Source organism: Topomyia yanbarensis, chromosome 1 (genome assembly GCF_030247195.1).
Source record: "Topomyia yanbarensis strain Yona2022 chromosome 1, ASM3024719v1, whole genome shotgun sequence".
NCBI classification, from domain to species: Eukaryota; Metazoa; Arthropoda; class Insecta; order Diptera; family Culicidae; genus Topomyia; species Topomyia yanbarensis.
Genome location: NC_080670.1, coordinates 150326212 through 150349215, shown reverse-complemented (window position 1 = coordinate 150349215; position 23004 = coordinate 150326212). Strand labels below are relative to the sequence as shown.

General features: G+C 41.6%; 2 protein-coding genes across 19 annotated transcripts in view; one reads left to right on the top strand and one right to left on the bottom strand.

The window, feature by feature from the left end:
- Positions 1 to 20932, top strand: part of LOC131677117 (protein spaetzle-like) — a 50731-nt gene extending 29799 nt beyond the window's left edge. For 16 of the 17 annotated variants that reach the window (XM_058956725.1, XM_058956832.1, XM_058956860.1 and 13 more), the window contains 4 exons: positions 18068 to 18247; positions 18325 to 18541; positions 19205 to 19556; positions 20474 to 20932. In XM_058956725.1, the coding sequence (XP_058812708.1) occupies positions 18068 to 18247; positions 18325 to 18541; positions 19205 to 19556; positions 20474 to 20684 (960 nt within the window). In that variant the 3' untranslated portion in view covers positions 20685 to 20932. The remainder of the gene's footprint in view (positions 1 to 18067; positions 18248 to 18324; positions 18542 to 19204; positions 19557 to 20473) is intronic. The other variant, XM_058956868.1, reaches the window with a different exon arrangement.
- Positions 1 to 23004, bottom strand: part of LOC131677091 (serine-rich adhesin for platelets) — a 260189-nt gene that overhangs the window by 202532 nt on the left and 34653 nt on the right. The window lies entirely within an intron of this gene.

Sequence of the window (23004 nt, the reverse complement as noted above, 5' to 3'; positions counted from 1 at the left end):
AAAATTGGCAAATTTCGTGGGACAATGGAAGTTTAGGAATCTCAAAGGTATCAACAAACCTTGGTTAAAGAGGATGAAGGTCGTAACTTCCTTCGAGTCTTGTCCAATCATTATATTTGAATGAGCATCTCCGGAGTATTGGAGTCGTGGAGAGTGGTCTCTGCGCTTCTGACGGTTATCGCGACATTAAACATGTTGTCTGGTCGCGCGCCTAGTGTTCTTGCACCAGATCACCGTTAAACGAATCATTTTGGCTTCGTTCCAGTCCCAGATGTACTGGTTTTCCTCGATCTCTCGTATATATATTTTTAATGTAGAATACATTTAAGCTTTCAATATAGGGGTCCCGTTTCAAAATATCGGCTGCGGCGCCGCGTCAGATTTTGAACGTTAATAACTTTTATCATACTTAACAGAATGATTTGATTTTTAGGCCAATTTGTTGAAAATATGTTCCTCTATGCTGTATTAAAAATTGAAGTATGTATAACATGCACTAATAACAAAAAATTGTGTTTTGAAAAATCTTTCGAAAACGACTCGGAAAAGTGAAAATTTTCAGCCCATCCCGCACACAGCCGTCACTTTGGTAGACCAACCGAACAATAAAATAATGAAAAGTTTATATATAGGTCCACTACATGTTTGTTCCTATGATTATTCGCATTGGGTTGCTTGACGAGAGCAGTTGGTGGGGGAAAGACGGCATATTCCTTTGGTTAGGCCATTAGAAGCCGGACGGAAAGGAAAGGCTCATGCACGGCACGAGAACGAGCGAGAAAGCGATAGTAGTGCATATTAGCGCGATTATAAAAATATCTGTCGGTCGGTTTTTCTCATTCGTATTCGTTCAAGTTCAAGCACTAGCAAGCAGCCAGTCCACCGAAGGAAAGCAGTTGGCGATGACGACGGTCGGAAAAAGTGCCCCAGCTACTGGTGACTCATCACAACCCGATCAGGAACTGTCGCCCTGCAAGAATTTCGCCCCAACTAAAGGGCAACAGAGAAACTAATCTGTGTTGTAATAAGAGTTAAACTGGCTCACCGTGTCCGCGGGGAGTGCGTCTGAATTATGCTCCCGCAATAAAACAATAAACGGTTCTTTACAGGACCAATTAATTGTGTTCTAATAAGTGTTAAACTGAAATTTACATTTTATGGTGTATAACAAATAATTTTCAGAAAGCTATATAAGAAATACGATGTGTGGAAAGAAAGAAAGAGAATTTAAATTATCCTCTCTCGCTCGTTTTCGTGCACTGCATTTCCATTCCTTTCTGCTGCTAATACCATCATAACGAAAACGAATGTGCGTATTCTCCCGCCATCCCATGGCCAGTGTTGCCACAATTGCATGTCGCTATTACAATTTGAATTATTTTATTGAACTATTTGGCAGCTTCCGTTGATTAACTACATAAATCGATTTGTTTGTGCAGCTCCTTGCTAGTAGCAAACTAAATATCCTTTATCAGCGCTAACAAATAACACAAAAGAATTTAAATTTGTGAAAATCTTTTCCTTCCTTCTTTTCAAATCTGCAACATTCTTTGAAAATATTGTTGGAATGTTGTTATTGAAAAACTGAACATGCAAGTTTGCTAGCACTGGCCACTAGATTGAATGCGATGGAAAGACAGAATATTCGTTTTGGTTATGCTAGTATTGGTAGCCGAACGGAAAGGAAAGGCACAAGAATGGCACGAAAACGAGCGAGAGAGCGATAGTAGTGCTTTCTCGTGTGTTCATATATGAATATTGGTCGGTCGGTTTTTCGCATCATTCGTATTCGTTCAAGCGCTAGCAAGCAGCCAGTTCACCGAAGGAAAGCAGTTGGCGATGACGACGGTCGGAAAAAGTGCCCCAGCTACTGGTGACTCATCGCAACCATATCAGGAACTGTCGCCCTGCAAGAATTTCGCCCCAACTAAAGGGCAACAGAGAAACTAATCTGCGTTCTAATAAGAGTTAAACTGGCTCACCGTGTCCGCGGGGAGTGCGTCTGAATTATGCTCCCGCAATAAAACAATAAACGGTTCTTTACAGGACCAATTAATTGTGTTCTAATAAGAGTTAAACTGAAATTTACATTTTATGGTGTATAACAAATAATTTTCAGAAAGCTATATAAGAAATACGATGTGTGGAAAGAAAGAAAGAGAATTTAAATTATCCTCTCTCGCTCGTTTTCGTGCACTGCATTTCCATTCCTTTCTGCTGCTAATACCATCATAACGAAAACGAATGTGCGTATTCTCCCGCCATCCCATGGCCAGTGTTGCCACAATTGCATGTCGCTATTACAATTTGAATTATTTTATTGAACTATTTGGCAGCTTCCGTTGATTAACTACATAAATCGATTTGTTTGTGCAGCTCCTTGCTAGTAGCAAACTAAATATCCTTTATCAGCGCTAACAAATAACACAAAAGAATTTAAATTTGTGAAAATCTTTTCCTTCCTTCTTTTCAAATCTGCAACATTCTTTGAAAATATTGTTGGAATGTTGTTATTGAAAAACTGAACATGCAAGTTTGCTGGCACTGGCCACTAGATTGAATGCGATGGAAAGACAGAATATTCGTTTTGGTTATGCTAGTATTGGTAGCCGAACGGAAAGGAAAGGCACAAGAATGGCACGAAAACGAGCGAGAGAGCGATAGTAGTGCTTTCTCGTGTGTTCATATATGAATATTGGTCGGTCGGTTTTTCGCATCATTCGTATTCGTTCAAGCGCTAGCAAGCAGCCAGTTCACCGAAGGAAAGCAGTTGGCGATGACGACGGTCGGAAAAAGTGCCCCAGCTACTGGTGACTCATCGCAACCCGATCAGGAACTGTCGCCCTGCAAGAATTTCGCCCCAACTAAAGGGCAACAGAGAAACTAATCTGCGTTCTAATAAGAATTAAACTGGCTCACCGTGTCCGCGGGGAGTGCGTCTGAATTATGCTCCCGCAATAAAACAATAAACGGTTCTTTACAGGACCAATTAATTGTGTTCTAATAAGAGTTAAACTGAAATTTACATTTTATGGTGTATAACAAATAATTTTCAGAAAGCTATATAAGAAATACGATGTGTGGAAAGAAAGAAAGAGAATTTAAATTATCCTCTCTCGCTCGTTTTCGTGCACTGCTTTTCCATTCCTTTCTGCTGCTAATACTATCATAACGAAAACGAATGTGCGTATTCTCCCGCCATCCCATGGCCAGTGTTGCCACAATTGCATGTCGCTATTACAATTTGAATTATTTTATTGAACTATTTGGCAGCTTCCGTTGATTAACTACATAAATCGATTTGTTTGTGCAGCTCCTTGCTAGTAGCAAACTAAATATCCTTTATCAGCGCTAACAAATAACACAAAAGAATTTAAATTTGTGAAAATCTTTTCCTTCCTTCTTTTCAAATCTGCAACATTCTTTGAAAATATTGTTGGAATGTTGTTATTGAAAAACTGAACATGCAAGTTTGCTAGCACTGGCCACTAGATTGAATGCGATGGAAAGACAGAATATTCGTTTTGGTTATGCTAGTATTGGTAGCCGAACGGAAAGGAAAGGCACAAGAATGGCACGAAAACGAGCGAGAGAGCGATAGTAGTGCTTTCTCGTGTGTTCATATATGAATATTGGTCGGTCGGTTTTTCGCATCATTCGTATTCGTTCAAGCGCTAGCAAGCAGCCAGTTCACCGAAGGAAAGCAGTTGGCGATGACGACGGTCGGAAAAAGTGCCCCAGCTACTGGTGACTCATCGCAACCCGATCAGGAACTGTCGCCCTGCAAGAATTTCGCCCCAACTAAAGGGCAACAGAGAAACTAATCTGCGTTCTAATAAGAGTTAAACTGGCTCACCGTGTCCGCGGGGAGTGCGTCTGAATTATGCTCCCGCAATAAAACAATAAACGGTTCTTTACAGGACCAATTAATTGTGTTCTAATAAGAGTTAAACTGAAATTTACATTTTATGGTGTATAGCAAATAATTTTCAGAAAGCTATATAAGAAATACGATGTGTGGAAAGAAAGAAAGAGAATTTAAATTATCCTCTCTCGCTCGTTTTCGTGCACTGCTTTTCCATTCCTTTCTGCTGCTAATACTATCATAACAAACGAATGTGGGTGTTCCCCCACCATCCCATGGCCAGTATCACCGCTAACAAATAAGACAAAAGAATTTAAATTTGTGAAAATCTTTTCCTTCCTTCTTTTCAAATCTGCAACATTCTTTGAAAATATTGTTGGAATGTTGTTATTGAAAAACTGAACATACAAGTTTGCTAGCACTGGCCACTAGATTGAAGGCGATGGAAAGACAGAATATTCGTTTTGGTTATGCTAGTATTGGTAGCCGAACGGAAAGGAAAGGCACAGGAATGGCACGAAAACGAGCGAGAGAGTGATAGTAGTGCTTTCTCGTGTTTTCATATATGAATATTGGTCGGTCGGTTTTTCTCATCATTCGTATTCGTTCAAGCGCTAGCAAGCAGCCAGTCCACCGGAGGAAAGCAGTTGGCAATGATGACGGTCCGCAAAAGTGCCCCAGCTACTGGTGGCCCATCGCAACCAATTACCGATCAGGAACTGTCGCCATGCCAGTATTTCGCCCCAAATAAAGGGCAACAAAGAAACTAATCCGCTGGCTAACATTCCAGCGTCTGGTTCGTAAGGTTGTGTATTACTTCAAAGTCGAGCTACGCTTACAAAACTCAGCCGTAATGAAGCCAGTGATGCCTACTTGGTCGGTTTGTTTGAGGATACAAAATAGTGCGCCAAGTACGTAACTTTCTCGCAAAAGAAATCAAACTGGCTCACAGTGTCCGCTGGGAGTGGGCGTAAATTATAATAAAAGCAACGGTTCTTTTCAGGACCAATCAATTGTGTTCTAGTGAGAGTTAAACTGAAACTTTCATTTTAAGGTGTGTAACAAATTTTCAACAATCAACATAATACGTTGTGTGGAAAGAAGCAGCTTGCACACGGAACAAAAAATTAAATTATCCTTTCGCTCGTTTCGTGCACTGTTTTTCCATTCCTTTCTACTGTTATTATCAGTATTACCAAAACGAATGTGTTGTTGCATGTGTTTAAGAGAAATGTTGAAGTCGCATGCTTCTATTCGAGCTTTTTGGCAGCCTCTGTGAACTAACTGCATTAAATAATTTTTTTGTGCAGCTCCGTGCTAGTAGCAAACAAAATGGCCCTACCAGTGTCTGATTCGTGAGATTGTGCAGGATTTCAAAGTCGAGCTAAGCTTATAAAGTTCAGCCGTAATGGTACCCGAAGAAGCCAGTCTTGTCGTTTTGTTCGAGGCTACAAAACAGTTCGCCAGGCACGTAACTATCATGCCAAAAATATCCAACGATCCAGCGCATCACCATCAACACCAACGCCGATACCAAAGGTTCTTTTCAGAACCACCATTATTACCATAGAGAATTATTTGAAAATTTCCCATTCAAACGTGATTCTGTTGAATATTATTAGATTTAAATTAACGTCTCGAATTGAAATAACGACGCTCCGGTTATGTGACAGACATTACCCACCCATCTTTGACCACGACACCCCATTTCAATATTTCTGAATGAACAGAAGGTCGAGTTTGGAAAGTTTGTAACTTTCATTGTACTTCACCAAATTACACAATGTTCGCACTAATGATTCAGAAATATGATCAGGAATCTTCTGTTAGATTTGTAAGTATGTATAATTTACATGAATAAAGAAAAATTGATTTTCAGGAATCAATTATTATCTGTTCTTCCATTGGCCAGTACTACGCGACTTCCTCATGCTAACAATTAATTTCATCGTTAGCCATCTCCCTCACCAAGGCCAACAACGCCAACAAAACCGGTCCTTTTCAGGACCACCATCATTTTTGTAAAGAATAATTTGAAATATTCCTCGCCCAAATCACCTTTTGTCCGAAAATTCCAATGAGTATCAACATATTTGAAGAACGTGTTCCTTATGTATTCTACATCTCTCCGGTTATGTCGCAGACATTACCCACCCATCTTTTTTTTTAATCACGATAGATATCCTAATTAAGTTATCTCTTCTCTTTTGGTTAACATGCTAACAGCTACCTGAAAATCTGATCCCAAGAGTTCCCAGCGTATTCAAGGAGCCATCGATCCGGTTCATGATGTACTGACATTTATTTTTGGTTTTCCAAAATACTACAAGTTAATTTCCCTTCTTCCCTGTCATTATTGTCCGCCTTCTCCTCATTTTACCTTATACGGTCTTTTCTACTGATGTAGGAATCAATCCATCTTGTGTATGTCTTTTGTCTTCCTTATAAAAAGCCTCCTTGTTTCAATTTTCAATCAAATAATTGTTCTTGTCAAAAAAATTACAAATTGTGAATCTACTCTTTAAAAATAAGTCTAACTGCATCCATTAGTCTGAAAAAATTGCATTATTTTTTGTATGTCGATCTGAACTTCTAGTTTTAAGATATAGATGTGTCAAAATGCGAGACGCAAACGTGGTTAATCTCAGGTTTTGGTTTGTTCCAAACTTTCGGGTGGTTAATTCCCCCTCGGCAATTTTCGAGTGGGTAGTACTACCCATACTACCCACGTATTCTGCCGGCCCCGAGTCCCCAATTGAAATCTCATGTCGTGGTATCCACCGATTTTCAATATTTTGGCATTTTAAACATCTACGAACTATGGAATATCCGTGAGTGTTATTATTTTTAGGAAACTACTGCATCCACGATGAATCCTAACCTCAACTTTTTCATAGTACTGTTTACTTTATCGCGCTTTTTCGTTGCTTACAACGCTTCAAATATTCACGGTTTAATAGGTACATACTACACACCTAGAAAAAATAGTGTAAATTTACGTCTCCTGACCCTGACACATACGAGCATCAAAAATGACTTAGTTTTACGTTTGATTTTAATTTTACATGACGTTGAATTTAGTAAATCATGTCATTTTACTCCTCATACAGCGTTTGTTCTGAATGGTAGGAAGTGTAATTTTATGTCATTGCGCATGTAAAGTATATGTTTCATGTAAAATTAAACGGAACACGGTAATGTTCCGTCATTTCGTAAATTACGGTTTGTTGAATTGTGTCATGTTTGCAATTACGTCAACGACAAAATTCAGATTTTTTTGGTGTGTAGACAACAGGAACAACATCGAATACTTGTATTGTCTGCCGTCAGCTACATTATGTAGGTGAATAGATCTCTGGAAAATCACCCAATCTAGTAACCATTCTCTCTCACTCCCTTTCTCTTGTTTCAAATGTGTTAGGCGAACAAACAGCTATAATAAATGCTAGCCGGAAATAAAGGCATCTCATGCAAATGGGAACAATCAGGTCATTATCAACAATCGTTTTAAAACTTTATGACGTTACGAACGATGCTCGACGCAAACTAAACCTGGCCGTGCCGTAACGATGATGATTCATTGCTTAAGTTTATGCCTCTGTATATTCTAAATTAGAACACACTAAACTCTTTTTCATGTGGAAGATAAAAATTTTAAATTTAAAGAGACAAATTCTATTATTTTTTTCCTTTTTTGAGTTTATCAATATGTCTCATCCATTCATTTTGCATATGATGCATTGATTCACTACTGGAGCAACATTTTCGCGACAACTCCAGTACGAATTTAAATACGCCCATGCAAAATTTGTCAATATCAATTTGCATCGGTTAATTGTTATTGGATAAATTGTTACCAGATTATTCGTCGTCATAGCGCGAGGAAGAGTCGATTCATGCTACCCATATCATTCCTCTTCCATTGTTCAAAATTGTGTCAGTTCCGTCACATCCAGGTATATACAGTGATAAGACAGAGTAATTTCCCATTCCAGTTAAAAACCTATGATCGGTATAAAATGAACCTGTGGAAAAGCTTCAGTGAGAGCTATTGGACGCCAAAGCTAGGTAGGAAGCATACTGAACACGAACATTGCTCGATGAGGAATGTAGGTATAGTATGGAACCTGTTTCGTCACACTCATCGTCAGCATATGATTAAAATGTGTTGCATCTATCCGAACTACAGCAAACCATACAGAGGCATTGAGCTCCAACTGCCGTCGCGACGCGAACAACACTTTTCAGCAACGTGCTTAGCATCGTATTCCAGAAGAATAAATAGGTTATTATAAGATAGTATCTGTGGGGGAAATTTCGTTGCATGTGAGATGAGTTGTTGCCCTGGGTCTGTGAATGGCAATTATACTACAATGTGGAGGGATATCGTCTACACTATCAATGGAGGTACACGTCATACAATAAGTTTCAATCGGGTTGCGTTGCGGTTTTATGCGAGTAAGTATGGAAACTAGCCTAAAATAGCTATTTATGTGACGTTAGTTATGACGACATTTAATAGGCAAGGCCAATTTATCGGAACTACGGCAGCCACCACTTTGGGTTTGACCCGGAGTCTCTGGGTTTCTAATGGGCAATCTCTGGTTTTTTTTTGGGAATCCGATAACACGCAGTCGAAACGCCAATTCTATAACTAATTTGACTGCTAGGAGTTGAAAATATCATTGTTAAGAAAACATATAGGTTACTCTCGGGAGCCGGCTGCCCAGAATAGACGGTTCAGTATTTTGGAGATTTTTGAGATAATTAGTTATTAGCATTTTATCGAAGTAATGTTTGACTGATCGTAACAAATGACTTAAGAGACATATAAAGGAAAAGCAAAAAATATAACAGTTTTCCAGAGAAAATTGTGGAGTAAAGTAAATAGAATTGAGAAAATAGGGGGCTTGAAACCAACATCTTACCTTGGCACTTGACCAATGCCCCGGGCTGACGCTAAGTTCACAATTGAAAACACTACTTGTGAATAAAATTATATTTTTTGCGCAATATTGCTATCTAGAAGATTCTTAACACACCCTAATCTTTTCAATGGTTCAAAAAATTGATTTCCTTGAAAATTATTGGTTTCAAAAACTGATTGGAAGATAACATCTTCCAGACACTGTCGGTAAAACCGACATCCCGTAGGAGGAAGGTCGACATCTCCCTTAATTTATTTTCGCTCCAGTTTTTACTAAAATGTGATATGTGCATTTGAGGAAATGTGTTAATATGTGTATATGAGTATATGTGATGTAAATATGTGCTTTTTGTAATTCCATCGCAAAGATAGGGGAGAGAGTTCGATTACATAGTGTTATAAATGAATAGTATTTTATGCGGTAGGTTTATTCCATGATTTGTTTGTTTGTTTGTTTATTTATGACACTTTACACCTTTGGGTGGGTGTGGATTTTCCCAAGTAATTTATTCGAGCATCATGACATGCTTTATTGTCATTCTAGTTAGTAAGAGCAGATCTCCAAGCATTCTACACTCTCTGCTGTTAGCTAGAAAAGCTACCCGGTTCAGGTTTTCATTTTTCAAAGCTAATTATCCAAGATCCAACTGGGTACATAAAAGATCGTTCTCTCAATGTGATAAAGTTTATATTGGACAAACCAAGAGAACGAAAGAAATTTGGTTTGAGGAGCACATTATAAAAATACCACATGCTTCAAGGAAATCTAATAAACAAAAAAAATATGGGACTATTATGAATTAAACACAATAAAAGAGTTTCTGTGTATATCTACTATTACCATTCTTCTTTTGGACTGTTTTCGCTGATATGTTTGATAGTTGTTTAATTTTAGTTTTATATGGGGTGTCGATTTAATTTTTATGGGAAGTAAATGAACTACAACACTCCAAAAAATCAAAGCACATCGAAACGTGACTTCGACAGATAATTATTTTCGCTCTGTTCTATCCGGCATGAAAAGCTATAATATTAGACTTGTCATCACTAACAACGACGTTCAACCTGGAGTAATATTAAACACAGCTTAATGAAATTTGATGGTGTGTATATGTCAGGCTCAGGAGACCTACGCATTTCTAAGTGTGCATAGTCGGTTGGACTTGTTAGCACTTGCATGTTTAAATTTTCAATAGCTATATGGTAAACTCGCATATCCTTGTTAACTCAATTCTTCTTATTTACAGACTCTGCGTTGTAATGCAATTTATTGTAATATTAACTTTGGGGGTATCCGAAACTATTTTTTATGGATGGAAACTCATGGTAATACGAACGTGTTATAATATACCCTCATTGAGTTCATTATTAAATCAATTTATTCTGGTTTCAGTGTGCGAGTTAATTGAATTCCTAATTTTTCAAATTTAAACGCCAATAAATATCAATAAACCATGATATTGCTCCCCTTCTGTACCTTCGATGCACATTTCGCTAGATTCAAACTAGTGGAATGGTAAGCCAGATCGTTGCGTTTCCATGGGACAGAACATGCTCACAAATTTATTTATCGCTATCACGTTTCCATCGGTAGTGTCAGAATTGCTTGTGAAACGAGTTACAACTATTAATGGTACCAAGTCATACGGTACGGTTTCCGGTGCAGGTTCTTTTCTAATTTCTATAAACCAAAACCGGAAGACAAACTCGGGGAAAAGGCAAGGCCGAGGAAAAACTATTGTAATAAATCAACAATGATGCAAAGGAGTTTTCTTTGTTATTGCATCGTAGCTCGTGTATCAGCTAGTTTCACTAGCAATCTTTTTCGCTGGTTTATACATCGAAATAATACACGATCATATACGTACTCCTTGCGAATCAGGGCAGCCTCCGTACTTTTTAATAAACTTGAGATTTTAGTAATGCTTCTATGAAAATTTTCGATTACAATCAGTTTTGCGATATATAATATAATATTTGTATGCACTGAAGAAATTTATAGCTAGTTGGCAATAGTTGAATAGTTGAAATTCTTTAATTCGGAATATTACTTATCACAGTTTTACTCCAGTTCTGTGCGTGTGAGAAACTTCCAATATAAAGACAAAGACAAAAAGATTGAAGGATATTAAATTGTCCGGTTTACGAGTAGAATAAAAGGATTCTGAATACTCGTTTTTCAAGATTTCACTTCAAACATCAAAATCGATTTATGGGATGATGCGAATTTCTCGAAAATCCAACTAATATCCATAATGCATTCATTCTAATCTATAATTTTTTCATACCACCCCAGCGAAGAAGAGGTTATCAGTTCTACTCATATACGCAGAATTCCTGCGGTAGGTACCCAACAAATTGAAAGCTGACCGTTCGTATCTAGGGTATTGAACCTATTCTAAAGTCGCAAACAGAAAAGTATCATTCGGCGACCTAACTATTACATTTTAATGTCCCTGTGTACTAATAAAATTATTGATGTTCAAGTCAACAATCGGATGAAAGGTATTGCGTGTACCCTACATTTAGCGTTAGTTGTGTATAGCCATTATGCTGCTTCCGAGGGGCTGCTTCACATTTTTTTCTCAAGCGCTTTGAAAACATAAATAGTATTGAAAAACAAAAATAAAACACTACGATCCAATTTTTGTTGAACTTGTTGAATAGAAAAAAATACTTTACTAAAAACAATTCGGCCCACCGGTTAACTTTAATTTTATTATTCATTCATTAGTTAATTATTTTTGAAATTGATTTTTCATCCTATAAAATGAACAACAATAGGATTAAAATATTTAAATTTAGCTTTTTAATCAATTTTAATAATATCGAGTAGCTCGCGAAAAAATCCCCCCGCAAGTAAAAAATGGAACAGGTCCACTATAGTGCCTAGCCATTTCCAACGCACACGAGCATTCCTGCATACGGAACCTGTGAATTTATGACATTAGCGTCGTTTGCATCGTTGCGCCGGCATCATTTCTCACTTGTGAAGGCAAACGATGCCGGGAAAAGCTGAAAAAACTGAAAACTACACTGGAGAACATAACTCTCCTATTCGCCAAGTTTCCTGTTCTTCTTCAGCTGGCGGTGCTTGTTTTAATGATCATTTATACGTATGTACGTATACATTTGGAAAGTGTCGCCATCTGATAATATGTACTTGTGCGCTTCCGGTAGAAGGTGTTGCACGAGCAATCTAATATTTACACTACATTGTGGATAGGAATCTGCCGCAAGGGCATTTTCTGCTAAATAATCAGCTGGTAAAACAGCTGTTTGGCTCTGAGTGCGGATCTTAATAAGTTGAAAGTTAATCCTAATGGCAAACTTTGCCGTTATTTTCTAATTTAATTGGCAATAGTGCAAGAGCGATTTGCTTGAGCAAATTTATGTTGGTTTAATCGGTTTTGGTTGGATGATGAATCTTTTCGTCCGCTCTTTTATTGTTTATCAACTTTAATGTGATGTGAATGTTTGGAAAAGTTAATTTTGTAGATTTTCATTATATGAAAAATTTCTGCACTATTATTTTTTGTACAGGAAATGTTTTTACTCCGATTAAGAGTTCCCCGGCGGAGGATTTTTTCCCAAAAAAACCGTTATCAGCTCTCCAGCAATTCCGGGTGGAACGTAGCTTCCGGTTCACTGGCGTCCCAGCGACCCGCCGCTGGCTGAAAGATCCGATCTACTTGCTATAGTCCCAGGTGGTGAATCTAGCCTGCTCACGAACTAGCGGTACAGTCTCAAGGTCGATCTGGCGATCCCGGTGTAGCTAGGCTTCCAGTTCGCTGATGCCCTGACGACCCGAACCCGGTAATACATCGCGTACAACTCAACGGGACGGTGGTGAATCTAGTCCATTTCTCTAGCGACGGAATCTATACCGAACCCGATTTGTTGTTTCACAATGGCTTTCTAACCGGCGGCGCTGCTTAGTTGTTCCTTTCGCATCTTTCTTGGAGAGCAGACTCGTCATCACTCTGTTAACAGCATCCCAGGTATGCTCGTCGTACCACATCTCTTCGACGACATTGTCGACTGTCACGCCGGGGATACCACTTCAAACTTTTTCGAACCTAAGGAATTCGAAGACCACGTGTTCCGTTGTCTTTTGCACGTTCACATTCTCCGGACAAAGGGGTGATGGAGCGTGTTTAAACCGATGCATTCACGCCTGAACAAACACTGCTTCAAGTACACCTCTGCAAACTTCCTATGCTTCCTATCACACACCAGTACATTAAGGAAGATGGGTCCACTTTTTTTTTTTTTTTTTTTTTTTTATTTCAATTATAGAGGTTTTAACCTTAAGGTCATTCGCCTCTTCGGGTTAGAAAAATCTCTTAGGAAAAATTTCTAACCCTATGTGCGGGGTCGGGACTCGAACCCAGGTGCGCTGCGTACAAGGCAATTGATTTACCAATACGCTACGCCGACTCCCACAGGGTCCACTTTTCTTTTCTCGCGTTGTCTCACACTTACTACCACTTAGCCAACGAGTCTGCTCTGACCAATTCTTGCACATCATGTATTCCTCCGCTGGTAACATTCCACATCCTCAGCCAGAGTGATGCAGATGGGCAACGATGCACACTGTCTCCTTCGATGTCGCAGTGCAGCAATCTAATCCGGAACGGCACATCTCTGTATTGAGGTTAACACACTCCCCAGGAGACGTTTCTTGCAGCATCTTGCTCCTCTAATCTTCGACATGATCGTTGTCACTGCGTTAGTTGTCGTCGCTGCCTTCGCACATACATTGTCGACATAGTAGCTGTAATTTAACCAATGATTAACCAGCACACCCAGGTACTTCAGCGCACGAATCGGTATAATTGAGTGTCGGCCGAAGCTAATCACGACACGCTGGATTTTTTTTCGGTTGCTGATCAGCACTACCTCGGTCTTGTGTTGAGCCAGCTGCAGCTTCACATCAGCCATCCAGTTTTCAACGATACCTATCGTCTCTGCCGTCAACAGCTTCACTTTCTCGAGGGTCTCGACGGTTATCCTCAGATCAACATCATCTGAAAAGCCAACGATCTCGACTCTTTTGGGCAGCTCCAGTTTTAATACCCCGTTGTATATTATATTCCACAACGAGACGAGTAAGGAGCCCAAAGGTACTTTTGCAGTGACCCTAATTAACCTCTGTCCCATGTTCGTCTCGTAGAGCACTGCTCGGTTCTGAAAGAAAATTTTCAGGATCATGCATAGATAGTCCTGAACCCGCATTCTGTGCAACGCTATGGCGATATCCACCCAGATGGCGCTTTTGAACGCGCTCTTTGCGTCGATCGTTAACACGGCGCAGATACGTTTATCCCTTCTCTTTTGCTTCAACGCTTGCTCCGCGCTTGCGATGACTGTGCGGATGGCTTCCACCATCAAGATCCCTTTTCGAAATCCATTCCCACTTTCAGCGTAGTTCGCCAGCCTTTTGAGGATGACCCTTTTCAGAAGATTACCAAGAGTATTCAGACAGCATATAGGCCGATACGCTGCTGGTGACTTCCCTGATTTTGGCAACAACATCCGCTTCTGGATCCTTTTCTTTTTTCTGTAGCACTATCCTGAACACGTCCGGAAGCGCTAGAATTGCGGTCTTCAATGGATACCGTCCAGACCGGCAGCTTTCTTTTCTTTCAGCTCTTTTGCCATTATAAGGAGTTCATTGTTAGATTGCACTAACATTTCCACCATCTGCATCAACGTAGCGGCCATGTGGTTGGATTGTGCTTCTGGAAGCGTGCATTGGCTAACACGATACTGTAAGCTTTGCCTCAGGGATTAACGTATATTTCTTTGCACAGCTCCTTAAAGTAGGTAGACTTGCTCACCGCTATCTCGCGTTTGAATGTCACCTTACACCCTTCTCTGAATGCCTCGGATCTTGCTCCCTTGATGCACCTTCTGGCTTTTAGGCAGGCAGCACACAGCTACGCGTAGGGTGCTGAGCCCTAACTCCGCTAGCGAATGACGGATCTCAATAGTAGCATGTCTGTAATAACATACGTTTCTGGAACTATTGAGAACCAGAGCTACAGGTCCAAAGGCCTGGTAAAGGAGGATGGTGGTGATGATCTGGGGCACGGTCACCACGCAAATCAAAATAGGTCATAACCCCAATTCCAAGGAGTGAAGCGACCCGTGCCGAGGGATGAGTGATCGAGGGGGTGTAAAAGATGCTCTATCGTTAACGGAGCCTGTGGGGTACCTGGGCAACTCCCACAGTAAGCGTCCCTTACCACGTTACTGCGGAGCTCTGGCGTGGCGAACTTTTCTTTCTCGCGCTACTCGTGGGAATCAACATGAATGAAGTGAATAAAAATAAAAATAATAAACAAACGGAGGTGCCGAACCCCTTTGCTAGAGGTGGTTTTGCGAGGTCTCTCCCCCCCGTGGGGAGAGTAGTGGAGCGACGAGTGCTGTATCCGATAGCACCAGTGACCCCCCAGCAGTGGTAGGAAATAGCCCTACCAACGCGCTGGATTGGCCACTATCGGCGATGGGCTAAGTGTTGGAGCAGCTCGATGCAATAAGCGAGTTCACTAGCGCGAAACAAAATATTAGCAATGAGCTGAAACAGAGCCTGCTGATGCTCCGGAAGGCTGTTCATGTCGCAAGACAGGAACAGCAGGCTTACGCCAAGAGGGTGGAATGTCGGAAGAAGTCCGACAGAGGAACCCAGACAGTGGCCTACAAGAGGGAGGGAACAGAGAAGGCCGACATAGGTACCCAGACAGGGGCCCTCCCCTTCCCCTTATATGGAGCAGCCATGTCGCTCGAAGCGGCGGCTGAGTTCCCCTCGAAGGAAAAAGGCAAGGCCAAGCGCAAGACGACGTAACCTTGGAGGTCTACGGGGAGTCAATCCCCGAGGTAGAACTAACTGCAGAACACGCGATAAACACGGTGGAGGAATGAATGAGCGCGAGAGGCCTGGAGCTCGCTCAGCATAAGACGGAGGTAGTTATCGTCAACAACCTCAAGTCGGCACAACATGCAGTTATCCATGTGGGAGAAGTCGCGATCACCTCACAGCGGAGTCTGAAGTCTCTAAGAGTCATTATAGACGACAAGCTGACCTTCGGCAGCCATGTCGACTATACATGCAAGAGAGAGTCGACTGCTGTTGCGGCACTATCGAAGATGATGTCCAACAGCTCAAAGGTGTGCGCCAGTAGACGTAGGTTACTGGCAGGCGTTGCCGTATCTATCCTCAGGTACGGCGGCCCATCATGGTCAAGAGCACTGAGGGTAACCAGTTACCTACAGAAACTTGAGAGCACCTACCGCGTGATGTGCCTCAGAGTGATATCTGCCTACTGCACGGTATCACACGATGCATCCTGCGCGATAGCGTGCCAGTCGGGTTGGTCTTTCGGGAAGATGAGGAGTGCTTCGAGCTGCGTGGAAATAGTGGAGCCCGCGAGCGCACCAGGGTGACCTTGCTCGCCAGATGGCAGCGTGAGTGGGACAACTCCTCGAAAGGTAGGTGGACCCACCGGCTGATACCTAGCATATCGAGCTGAGTGGGTAGACCCCATGGGGAAGTTCACTTCCACCTGACACAATTCCTGTCAGGCCATGGCTGTTTCCGACAGTACCTCCACAGGTTCAGGCACGCGGAGGTTCCAGCCTGCCCGGACTGCCCAGGTGTAGACGAAACTGCCGAACACATACTGTTCGTATGTCTTCGGTTCGACGTCGAAAGAAGAGCAATGCTTGACGTCTGTGGCTGGGACACAACCCCTGATACCCTTATTCAGCGGATGTGTCAATCGGTGGAAAAATGGATCGCAGTCTCGGCTGCTACCACCCAGATTGGCTGTAGGCTACAGGTAATTTGGCGAACCGAGCAACAGACGACGGACACGGCTAACTAGTGATTGGTTAGTTGGAGCGAAAAAGGCCGAGCGCAAAAAAGGGAGTGAATGGTCTGTTCATGCTGAGGCAGGTTTGGCGCAGCGACTGGCAACCGCGTAAGGGGTAAACCCAGCCACCCCGAAGCAAGGCAGAAGAGCGAGTGTATAGGCGTATAAGTGGACTGCCTCATGCCAAGATGGGAGGGTCGTAGCGTAGTATGTTGGGACTTAGCTATCGATGCCTCGTGGCGTGGCAGAGGAGTGAAAGGGTGAGCATCCAAGTCAGTCGCACACGGTATGTTAACGGTGAGCACAAAAGTTAGCCTCATATGGCATAGTAGAGGCTAGCACAAAAGTAAGCCTAGCAAGGAATGAAAAAGGTGAGCACACAAGCCAGCCCCGCATGGTATGTCAGAAGTGGGGCCTAAGAAAAATGTCCCACATGGGATGCCAGGGGAAGCGACAGGGGTATAATAGAGTGGCACGATCGAGAGTGAACCAGGTGATAGGGTGAGCTTTCAAGTCAGCCTCACATGGTATGGGAGAGGCGAGCACAAAAGTAAGCCTAGCAAGGAATGAGTAAGGTGAGCACACAAGTCAGCCTCGCAAGGAACGAAAAAGGTGAGCACAAAAGTTAGCCTCATGTGGAGTGTTAGAGAGTGAATCAAAGTGCGATAGAGAGAGCACCCAAGTAAGCCTCATACAGGACGTATGAACGCGTGAGCGAGAGTGAATGAGTACATCAAGTACAGCCATCCCCCCAGAAGTAATACCGAGAGGTAGTTCCTGGGGGGAACGATGGCGGAGCCCAATGGAGTTTAGTCGGTATTAATGGCAGCGTCACCATTCGAGCCCGACGCGCCCCCAGTACACCCCGTGTGGTAGCTTGGAACCTAACAATAGCACGTGTACTGGGTTAGGACGTAAACGTCTTCTCCATTGTAAAAAAAGGGTGCTGAGCCCTTCGTTACGCCAATAAGCCAGGAGCCTCGGCCCATTTTTTCTCGGTTTCGTTACGTCACACGCGCATATGTATGTATTTTTATAGAAGAAAAACCTTTAAAAGAGATCAGTACCAGCTTGATACGGCAGTACCAGCTTGGTAATGTCGGATTCATTTTTTTATGAACAATGTGTTCAATTATAATTTCGAAGAGTGAATAAATAGTACTAACATTAGGAAACTTTAAATTTATACTTATTCTACTACACTCAATCGTATCTTGGGGTATTTGGAATACGTTTTCCTACTTTTGAATTGAATTTCAGTTGGCTCAAGATAGAGACCATGGTCGGGCGACAGCTTTCTCGATGGGGATAGTAAATGCTAGTTACTATATTTGTGAACACATTGGCCAGTAGTAATACTTATTTACAATCGTTTTTTTTTCTACACCCTTTTAATAGCCAACGAATTCAGCTGCCCAATTTCGTCCATTGGTCAGACAGCGAGAAGAAGAAGCAACGGATGAAGAATTGAAGACAAGAATACAGGAAATTTACAAACGTAAAGGTTACACGAATCCAGAGCCTGATCCCGAGGATTATCCTGAAGAATCAATGCCCATTGAAATAACTGCAAGACTTGTAGGTATTATTTTTATTTAGATGTAGATGATCAAGCTATATTGTATCAGTTTTAAATAACATTTATTTATTCCCAGGATAGCTCGACAACTAATCGAACACGGCGCCCCATGCAGAAACTTAGCAAGGACTTTGATCCGAGCCAATCTTACGTGATAAAGCACGCAAACGGGACCATTTCCTATGTCTTCCCGGAGAAGATAGCGTCTACCACGGCTGGTACAAGTGTTGGCACGGAGAAATCGACTAGCGATGTGACGTATCGAAGTAGGCGTTGTTTAGACAAAAATTGCAGTACGGAAATAATACACATACGCACAAATTGTTGAGCTATACCTCGTTCATCTGTGTATGCTTGTTAGATTGTAATAAGCTCAATGGCTCTAACAGAATGCTGCTATTAACCTTCTGGAAGTTGCGCTAGTGCACTGAGTGCACGCTGCTTTGAAAATCTAGCGAAATCGTCTAAGGGCACTAGCGGGTGCTCGTTCAGCAAGCCATTTGCGCAATTTCCGGAAGGTTAAGTTATTTGACGTCTATGAAACTAACACAAATGCAATGGGCGTGGGCATATACTTTTACAAAATTAGAGCATGTCCGTGAGATTATTCCACCAGTTTTAACCTCACTTCTCGTCTTCTCCACTCGGTTTAACCTCAATTGCACACTAACACAACCGCATTAAAATTAGACTATACTGACACTGCGTCAAAACTTCGGCAGACAAATCCGTCTAACCATAGATCGCTTTTTGTAACGCGCGAGGCGAAGTTGTCTCAACATCTCTAAAGGGTCATATAGAATTGTCTGTAAACTATGAAGCGTCCTACCTCGACTGGAAAATCTAATCATGGATTACTTTCTATAGTACGCGAGGACTCAACAATTTGATTAAATGAACACTTTTCTTTACATAACCATTCAAACTTTGATCAATTGACCTTTTTCACATTTCAGCGTCTGAGAAGAGTGACTTTGTGTTTCCCAATGAATTGGTTCCAAAAGTAGACACAGAACACTGTCAACCAGATGAACCAATATGTACTGCCGTCATCGATTACCCGGAGCAGGTAATCAACGAAATCATTGCCAAGCACGGCGAACGATACAGCGAGGTCTTCGGCGATGACGTCTTGGTGAGCAATGGGGACAAGCTAGTGCAGCGATTCGATACTTCCGACGATGAGTTTCTTTGCAACAGCGAGGAGCGCTTGGTCCATCCTAAGAGTGGACTTACCAAAGACGATTACACAGTGATGATCGTCAACACCCGCGACTACTTGCAGGGTGTGCGAGTGGAAACGTGTCGGTGAGTTTGTTACGAGACTATTGTCCAAAAATATATTTTGTTACTATGTTTTAATTGCCGCAAGGTTCTACTGTATCGATTTTGTTGGCTATTTTCGGCAAATTTGAGACTAAGAGAAACGAAAGCAATGAAATTGAAAGACGGATAGGCATTCTAGAGCGAATCAGTTATAAACTTAGAACGGAAAACTAGGACTAGGCAGGCTCATATCGACATGATCGAAAGGAAATGTGAAGAATTCTTTGCCTTCTGCTAAGTAGGAGTTGGGCGTTGCACCCAAGTCTACCGCATGGTCTATGGTAGAACATAACTCATCATCATGTTTGGCCGTCGTCGGCGTTTAAACATGATGATGAGTTATGTTATACCATAGACCATGCGGTAGACTTGGGTGCAACGCCCAACTCCTACTTAGCAGAAGGCAAAGAATTCTTCACATTTCCTTTCGATAATGTCTATATGAGCCTGCCTAGTCCTTGTTTTCCGTTCTAAGTTTATAACTGATTCGCTCTAGAATACTTATCCGTATTTCAATTTCATTGCTTTCGTTTCTATTAGTCTCAAATTTGCCGAAAATAGCCAACAAAATCGATACAGAAAAATATATTTTCCGAATCATAATCAAATAAATTGTAAAAGAAGTGCGTCGAAGTGGGTACTTCGGATAAGATGGCCATCCTAAGAGTTTTAAAATAAAGCATAAACATTTACGTTAAAAGTCAACATGAAATAAAATTATTTCGTAGAGCTTTCTTTAGCTATTGTGCGTTTGTAACACCAGTCTACTTAAAGCTCACAAGGCTGACTTGCTATACCTGCTTCAAAGAGTTACAAATTACAAATTGTACGGAAACGAAACTGTATTGCAGTCTTTTTGTCAGTCTAACGAAATTTTTGACGATATTTTCTCTTTGCAGCAATGCAGGCAAACCGTGTGACAATTTAGATGTTGGTAACATATACCAAACGGAATGCAAGCAACTGTATCACTATCGGACACTACTGGCCATTAACCCATACACCAACGAACCATACAAGGAACTATTCCGGTTACCATCGTGCTGCAAGTGTGTGCGAAAACCGGTAGCAGGTATATTGCGGAAGCGACGAGAAGCGGAAGGGCTTTGATCAACTAAGTTAGCAACGAGCATGACCCGAGTGGTTTGGTGGAATCAAAGCGGGGCCGAATTCGCAGATTTTTCGCCCGAGGGCAGTAGGGCGATATAACGTATTCTTAGGATGTGATTGATATATGATTTGACTAATTTTAGCGAGTGATTTGTTAATGTACATTTCCATTAAACCAATAGGCCATATAGCTGTAACAGGAACCACTTGAAAAAATAAATATTGTTTTTATTACCAAGATACTCACATTGAACTATTTTAAATATTGTCTCTATTGATTGGCTAATTCTAAACTTGCCAACGCCTAACCCTTTGAAAGACAGATTTTACTAAAATTGCAATGTAGAAGTTTCCTTTGTGATAAAATGATAAAGCATTTTGGCACAATGTGCCGCACTTGTTTGTTTGAAACAGTCAAATTGTCCCATATTGAGAAATATGTATCACAAACATACAAAAATAAAATGAATTTAGTGGGTATCCTATCAATACAAAGGCTTGCATTGTTTACCGTTACAGTGTTACCGTTGCGGTATAATTCTTATGGTAACCGTATTTAAATTGACCGTTATTTATTAGTATTATTATTTGTTTATTTAGAATTTAAGGATCGTAGTTAAAGAATTTTTTTAATAAATATATCGAGCAGACAAACACGTTAAAAAGAGATTAGCATTGAATTAAAATAAAGAATAAATAATATATACACTTCAAGACAGATTAAATTTAGATACTATCAGAACGAAACATGTTAAATACCACGACACACTACAAACTAGCTGATACTGCTACCAAAAGGAATATTATTGTCGCGATGACAAGATGCAGTGGCATAGTAAGAAATTTTTTCGGGGGAGTAAGTATATTTTGTATATGTGCATATTAGAGAGTAGAAAAAATGTTCAAAAATACCCTGAGCAGGAACAAAATGTACAAAAACAAACAAATCAGGGAACTGGCTTAAGCAACCACCTGACCCGCTAAAACAACTACTCTTGCACGGAACCTGATTCCTCCCCAGCACTACCGTACGGTATTACTTCGGGGAGGGGTTTTTTTCTATGTGCATAGCACATACTCTAGTCCAACTGCTTAGTAGCTTGGTCCTTCAGTAGCTTTACAACACCCCTCCTCGACACACTACCAATTTTCTACCATTCACACAACGTGGCAATTTCTGTACGGCTATAGGATAGCTAGCTGTGGGTAAACAATTGGTGCTCTTGCCCTTCAAGGGCAATCTGGGTGGTAAACTCTCTTGTGCCATTCAGCACCGCAAATTCTTGTAACCTCTGGCTCTCTATTCAGTGTCATTTATTACAGCAATTCGTTTTGTTCCCTTCTGGTGCCATTTAGTACCACTTCTTCGTTGAGCTCTCGACTTGATCGCGTACTACTCGGTCTAGTCCTCGACGATGGACTTAGCTTACTCCGACGGAGTACTTCCCTGTGAGAGAAGTTCTCCCGAAACCGAACCAACCAGCCAGTTTCCGAGGTCAGTCCGGTGATTCCGGTGGAGCAAGACGTTCGGTTCGCTGCTGCCCTGCAACTGGTGGCGTCTCGATGCGATCTACACGGACTAATCCCCGACGGCGAATCTTGCTTACGCAGACGAAGATTTCGCCGACGGAAGAAGTTCTCCCGACACCTAGTCTTTTTCTGTTTTCGCTAGATTCCTCTCGGGCTTACTGATAGAGTGCCGTTGTCAGTCACTGGTGCTCTGTTGTGGTCTACTCGACTAATCCCTAGCGGTAGATCTGCCCTACTCCGACAGAGAGTTTCCCGGCGTTGATTGCTGTTCATCACACTATTTCTGCTGTAAGGCAATCGTGATCTGCGTTACCACTTTTTAGACCGCGTTCCACATGATTACGTCGCTTATAATGTTGTGGATAACATTATCCTGGTTGACGTTCTGCCCTCCTGTTTCAAACATCTACCTGCGTATCATTTCAAACCTCGGACTTTCGAAGAATACGTGCTCCGCTGTCTTCTCAATGTTCTCACAATCCGGACGGTGATGTTGCGTGCCCGATCCGATGAAGACACTTTCTGATGCAGCCGTGGCCCTTCAGGAGCTGTCAGGTGAAAGTCCACCTCTACGTGCTCTCTATTGAACCACGTTGAGAGGTTTAGGCTGAGTTGGTAGGTTCATCTTTTCCCCGTATTGTTCCATTCCTGCAGCCACCTCCCATCAAAACGATTCTCACCATTTTTCTCACGTTTCTGGTGTTTCTTTGATTTTAGCACTAGCTATCCTCCACCAGGGTGATGTAGGTGGGAATCATCCCGGCGATATCGCATACTGCATCCGACGATA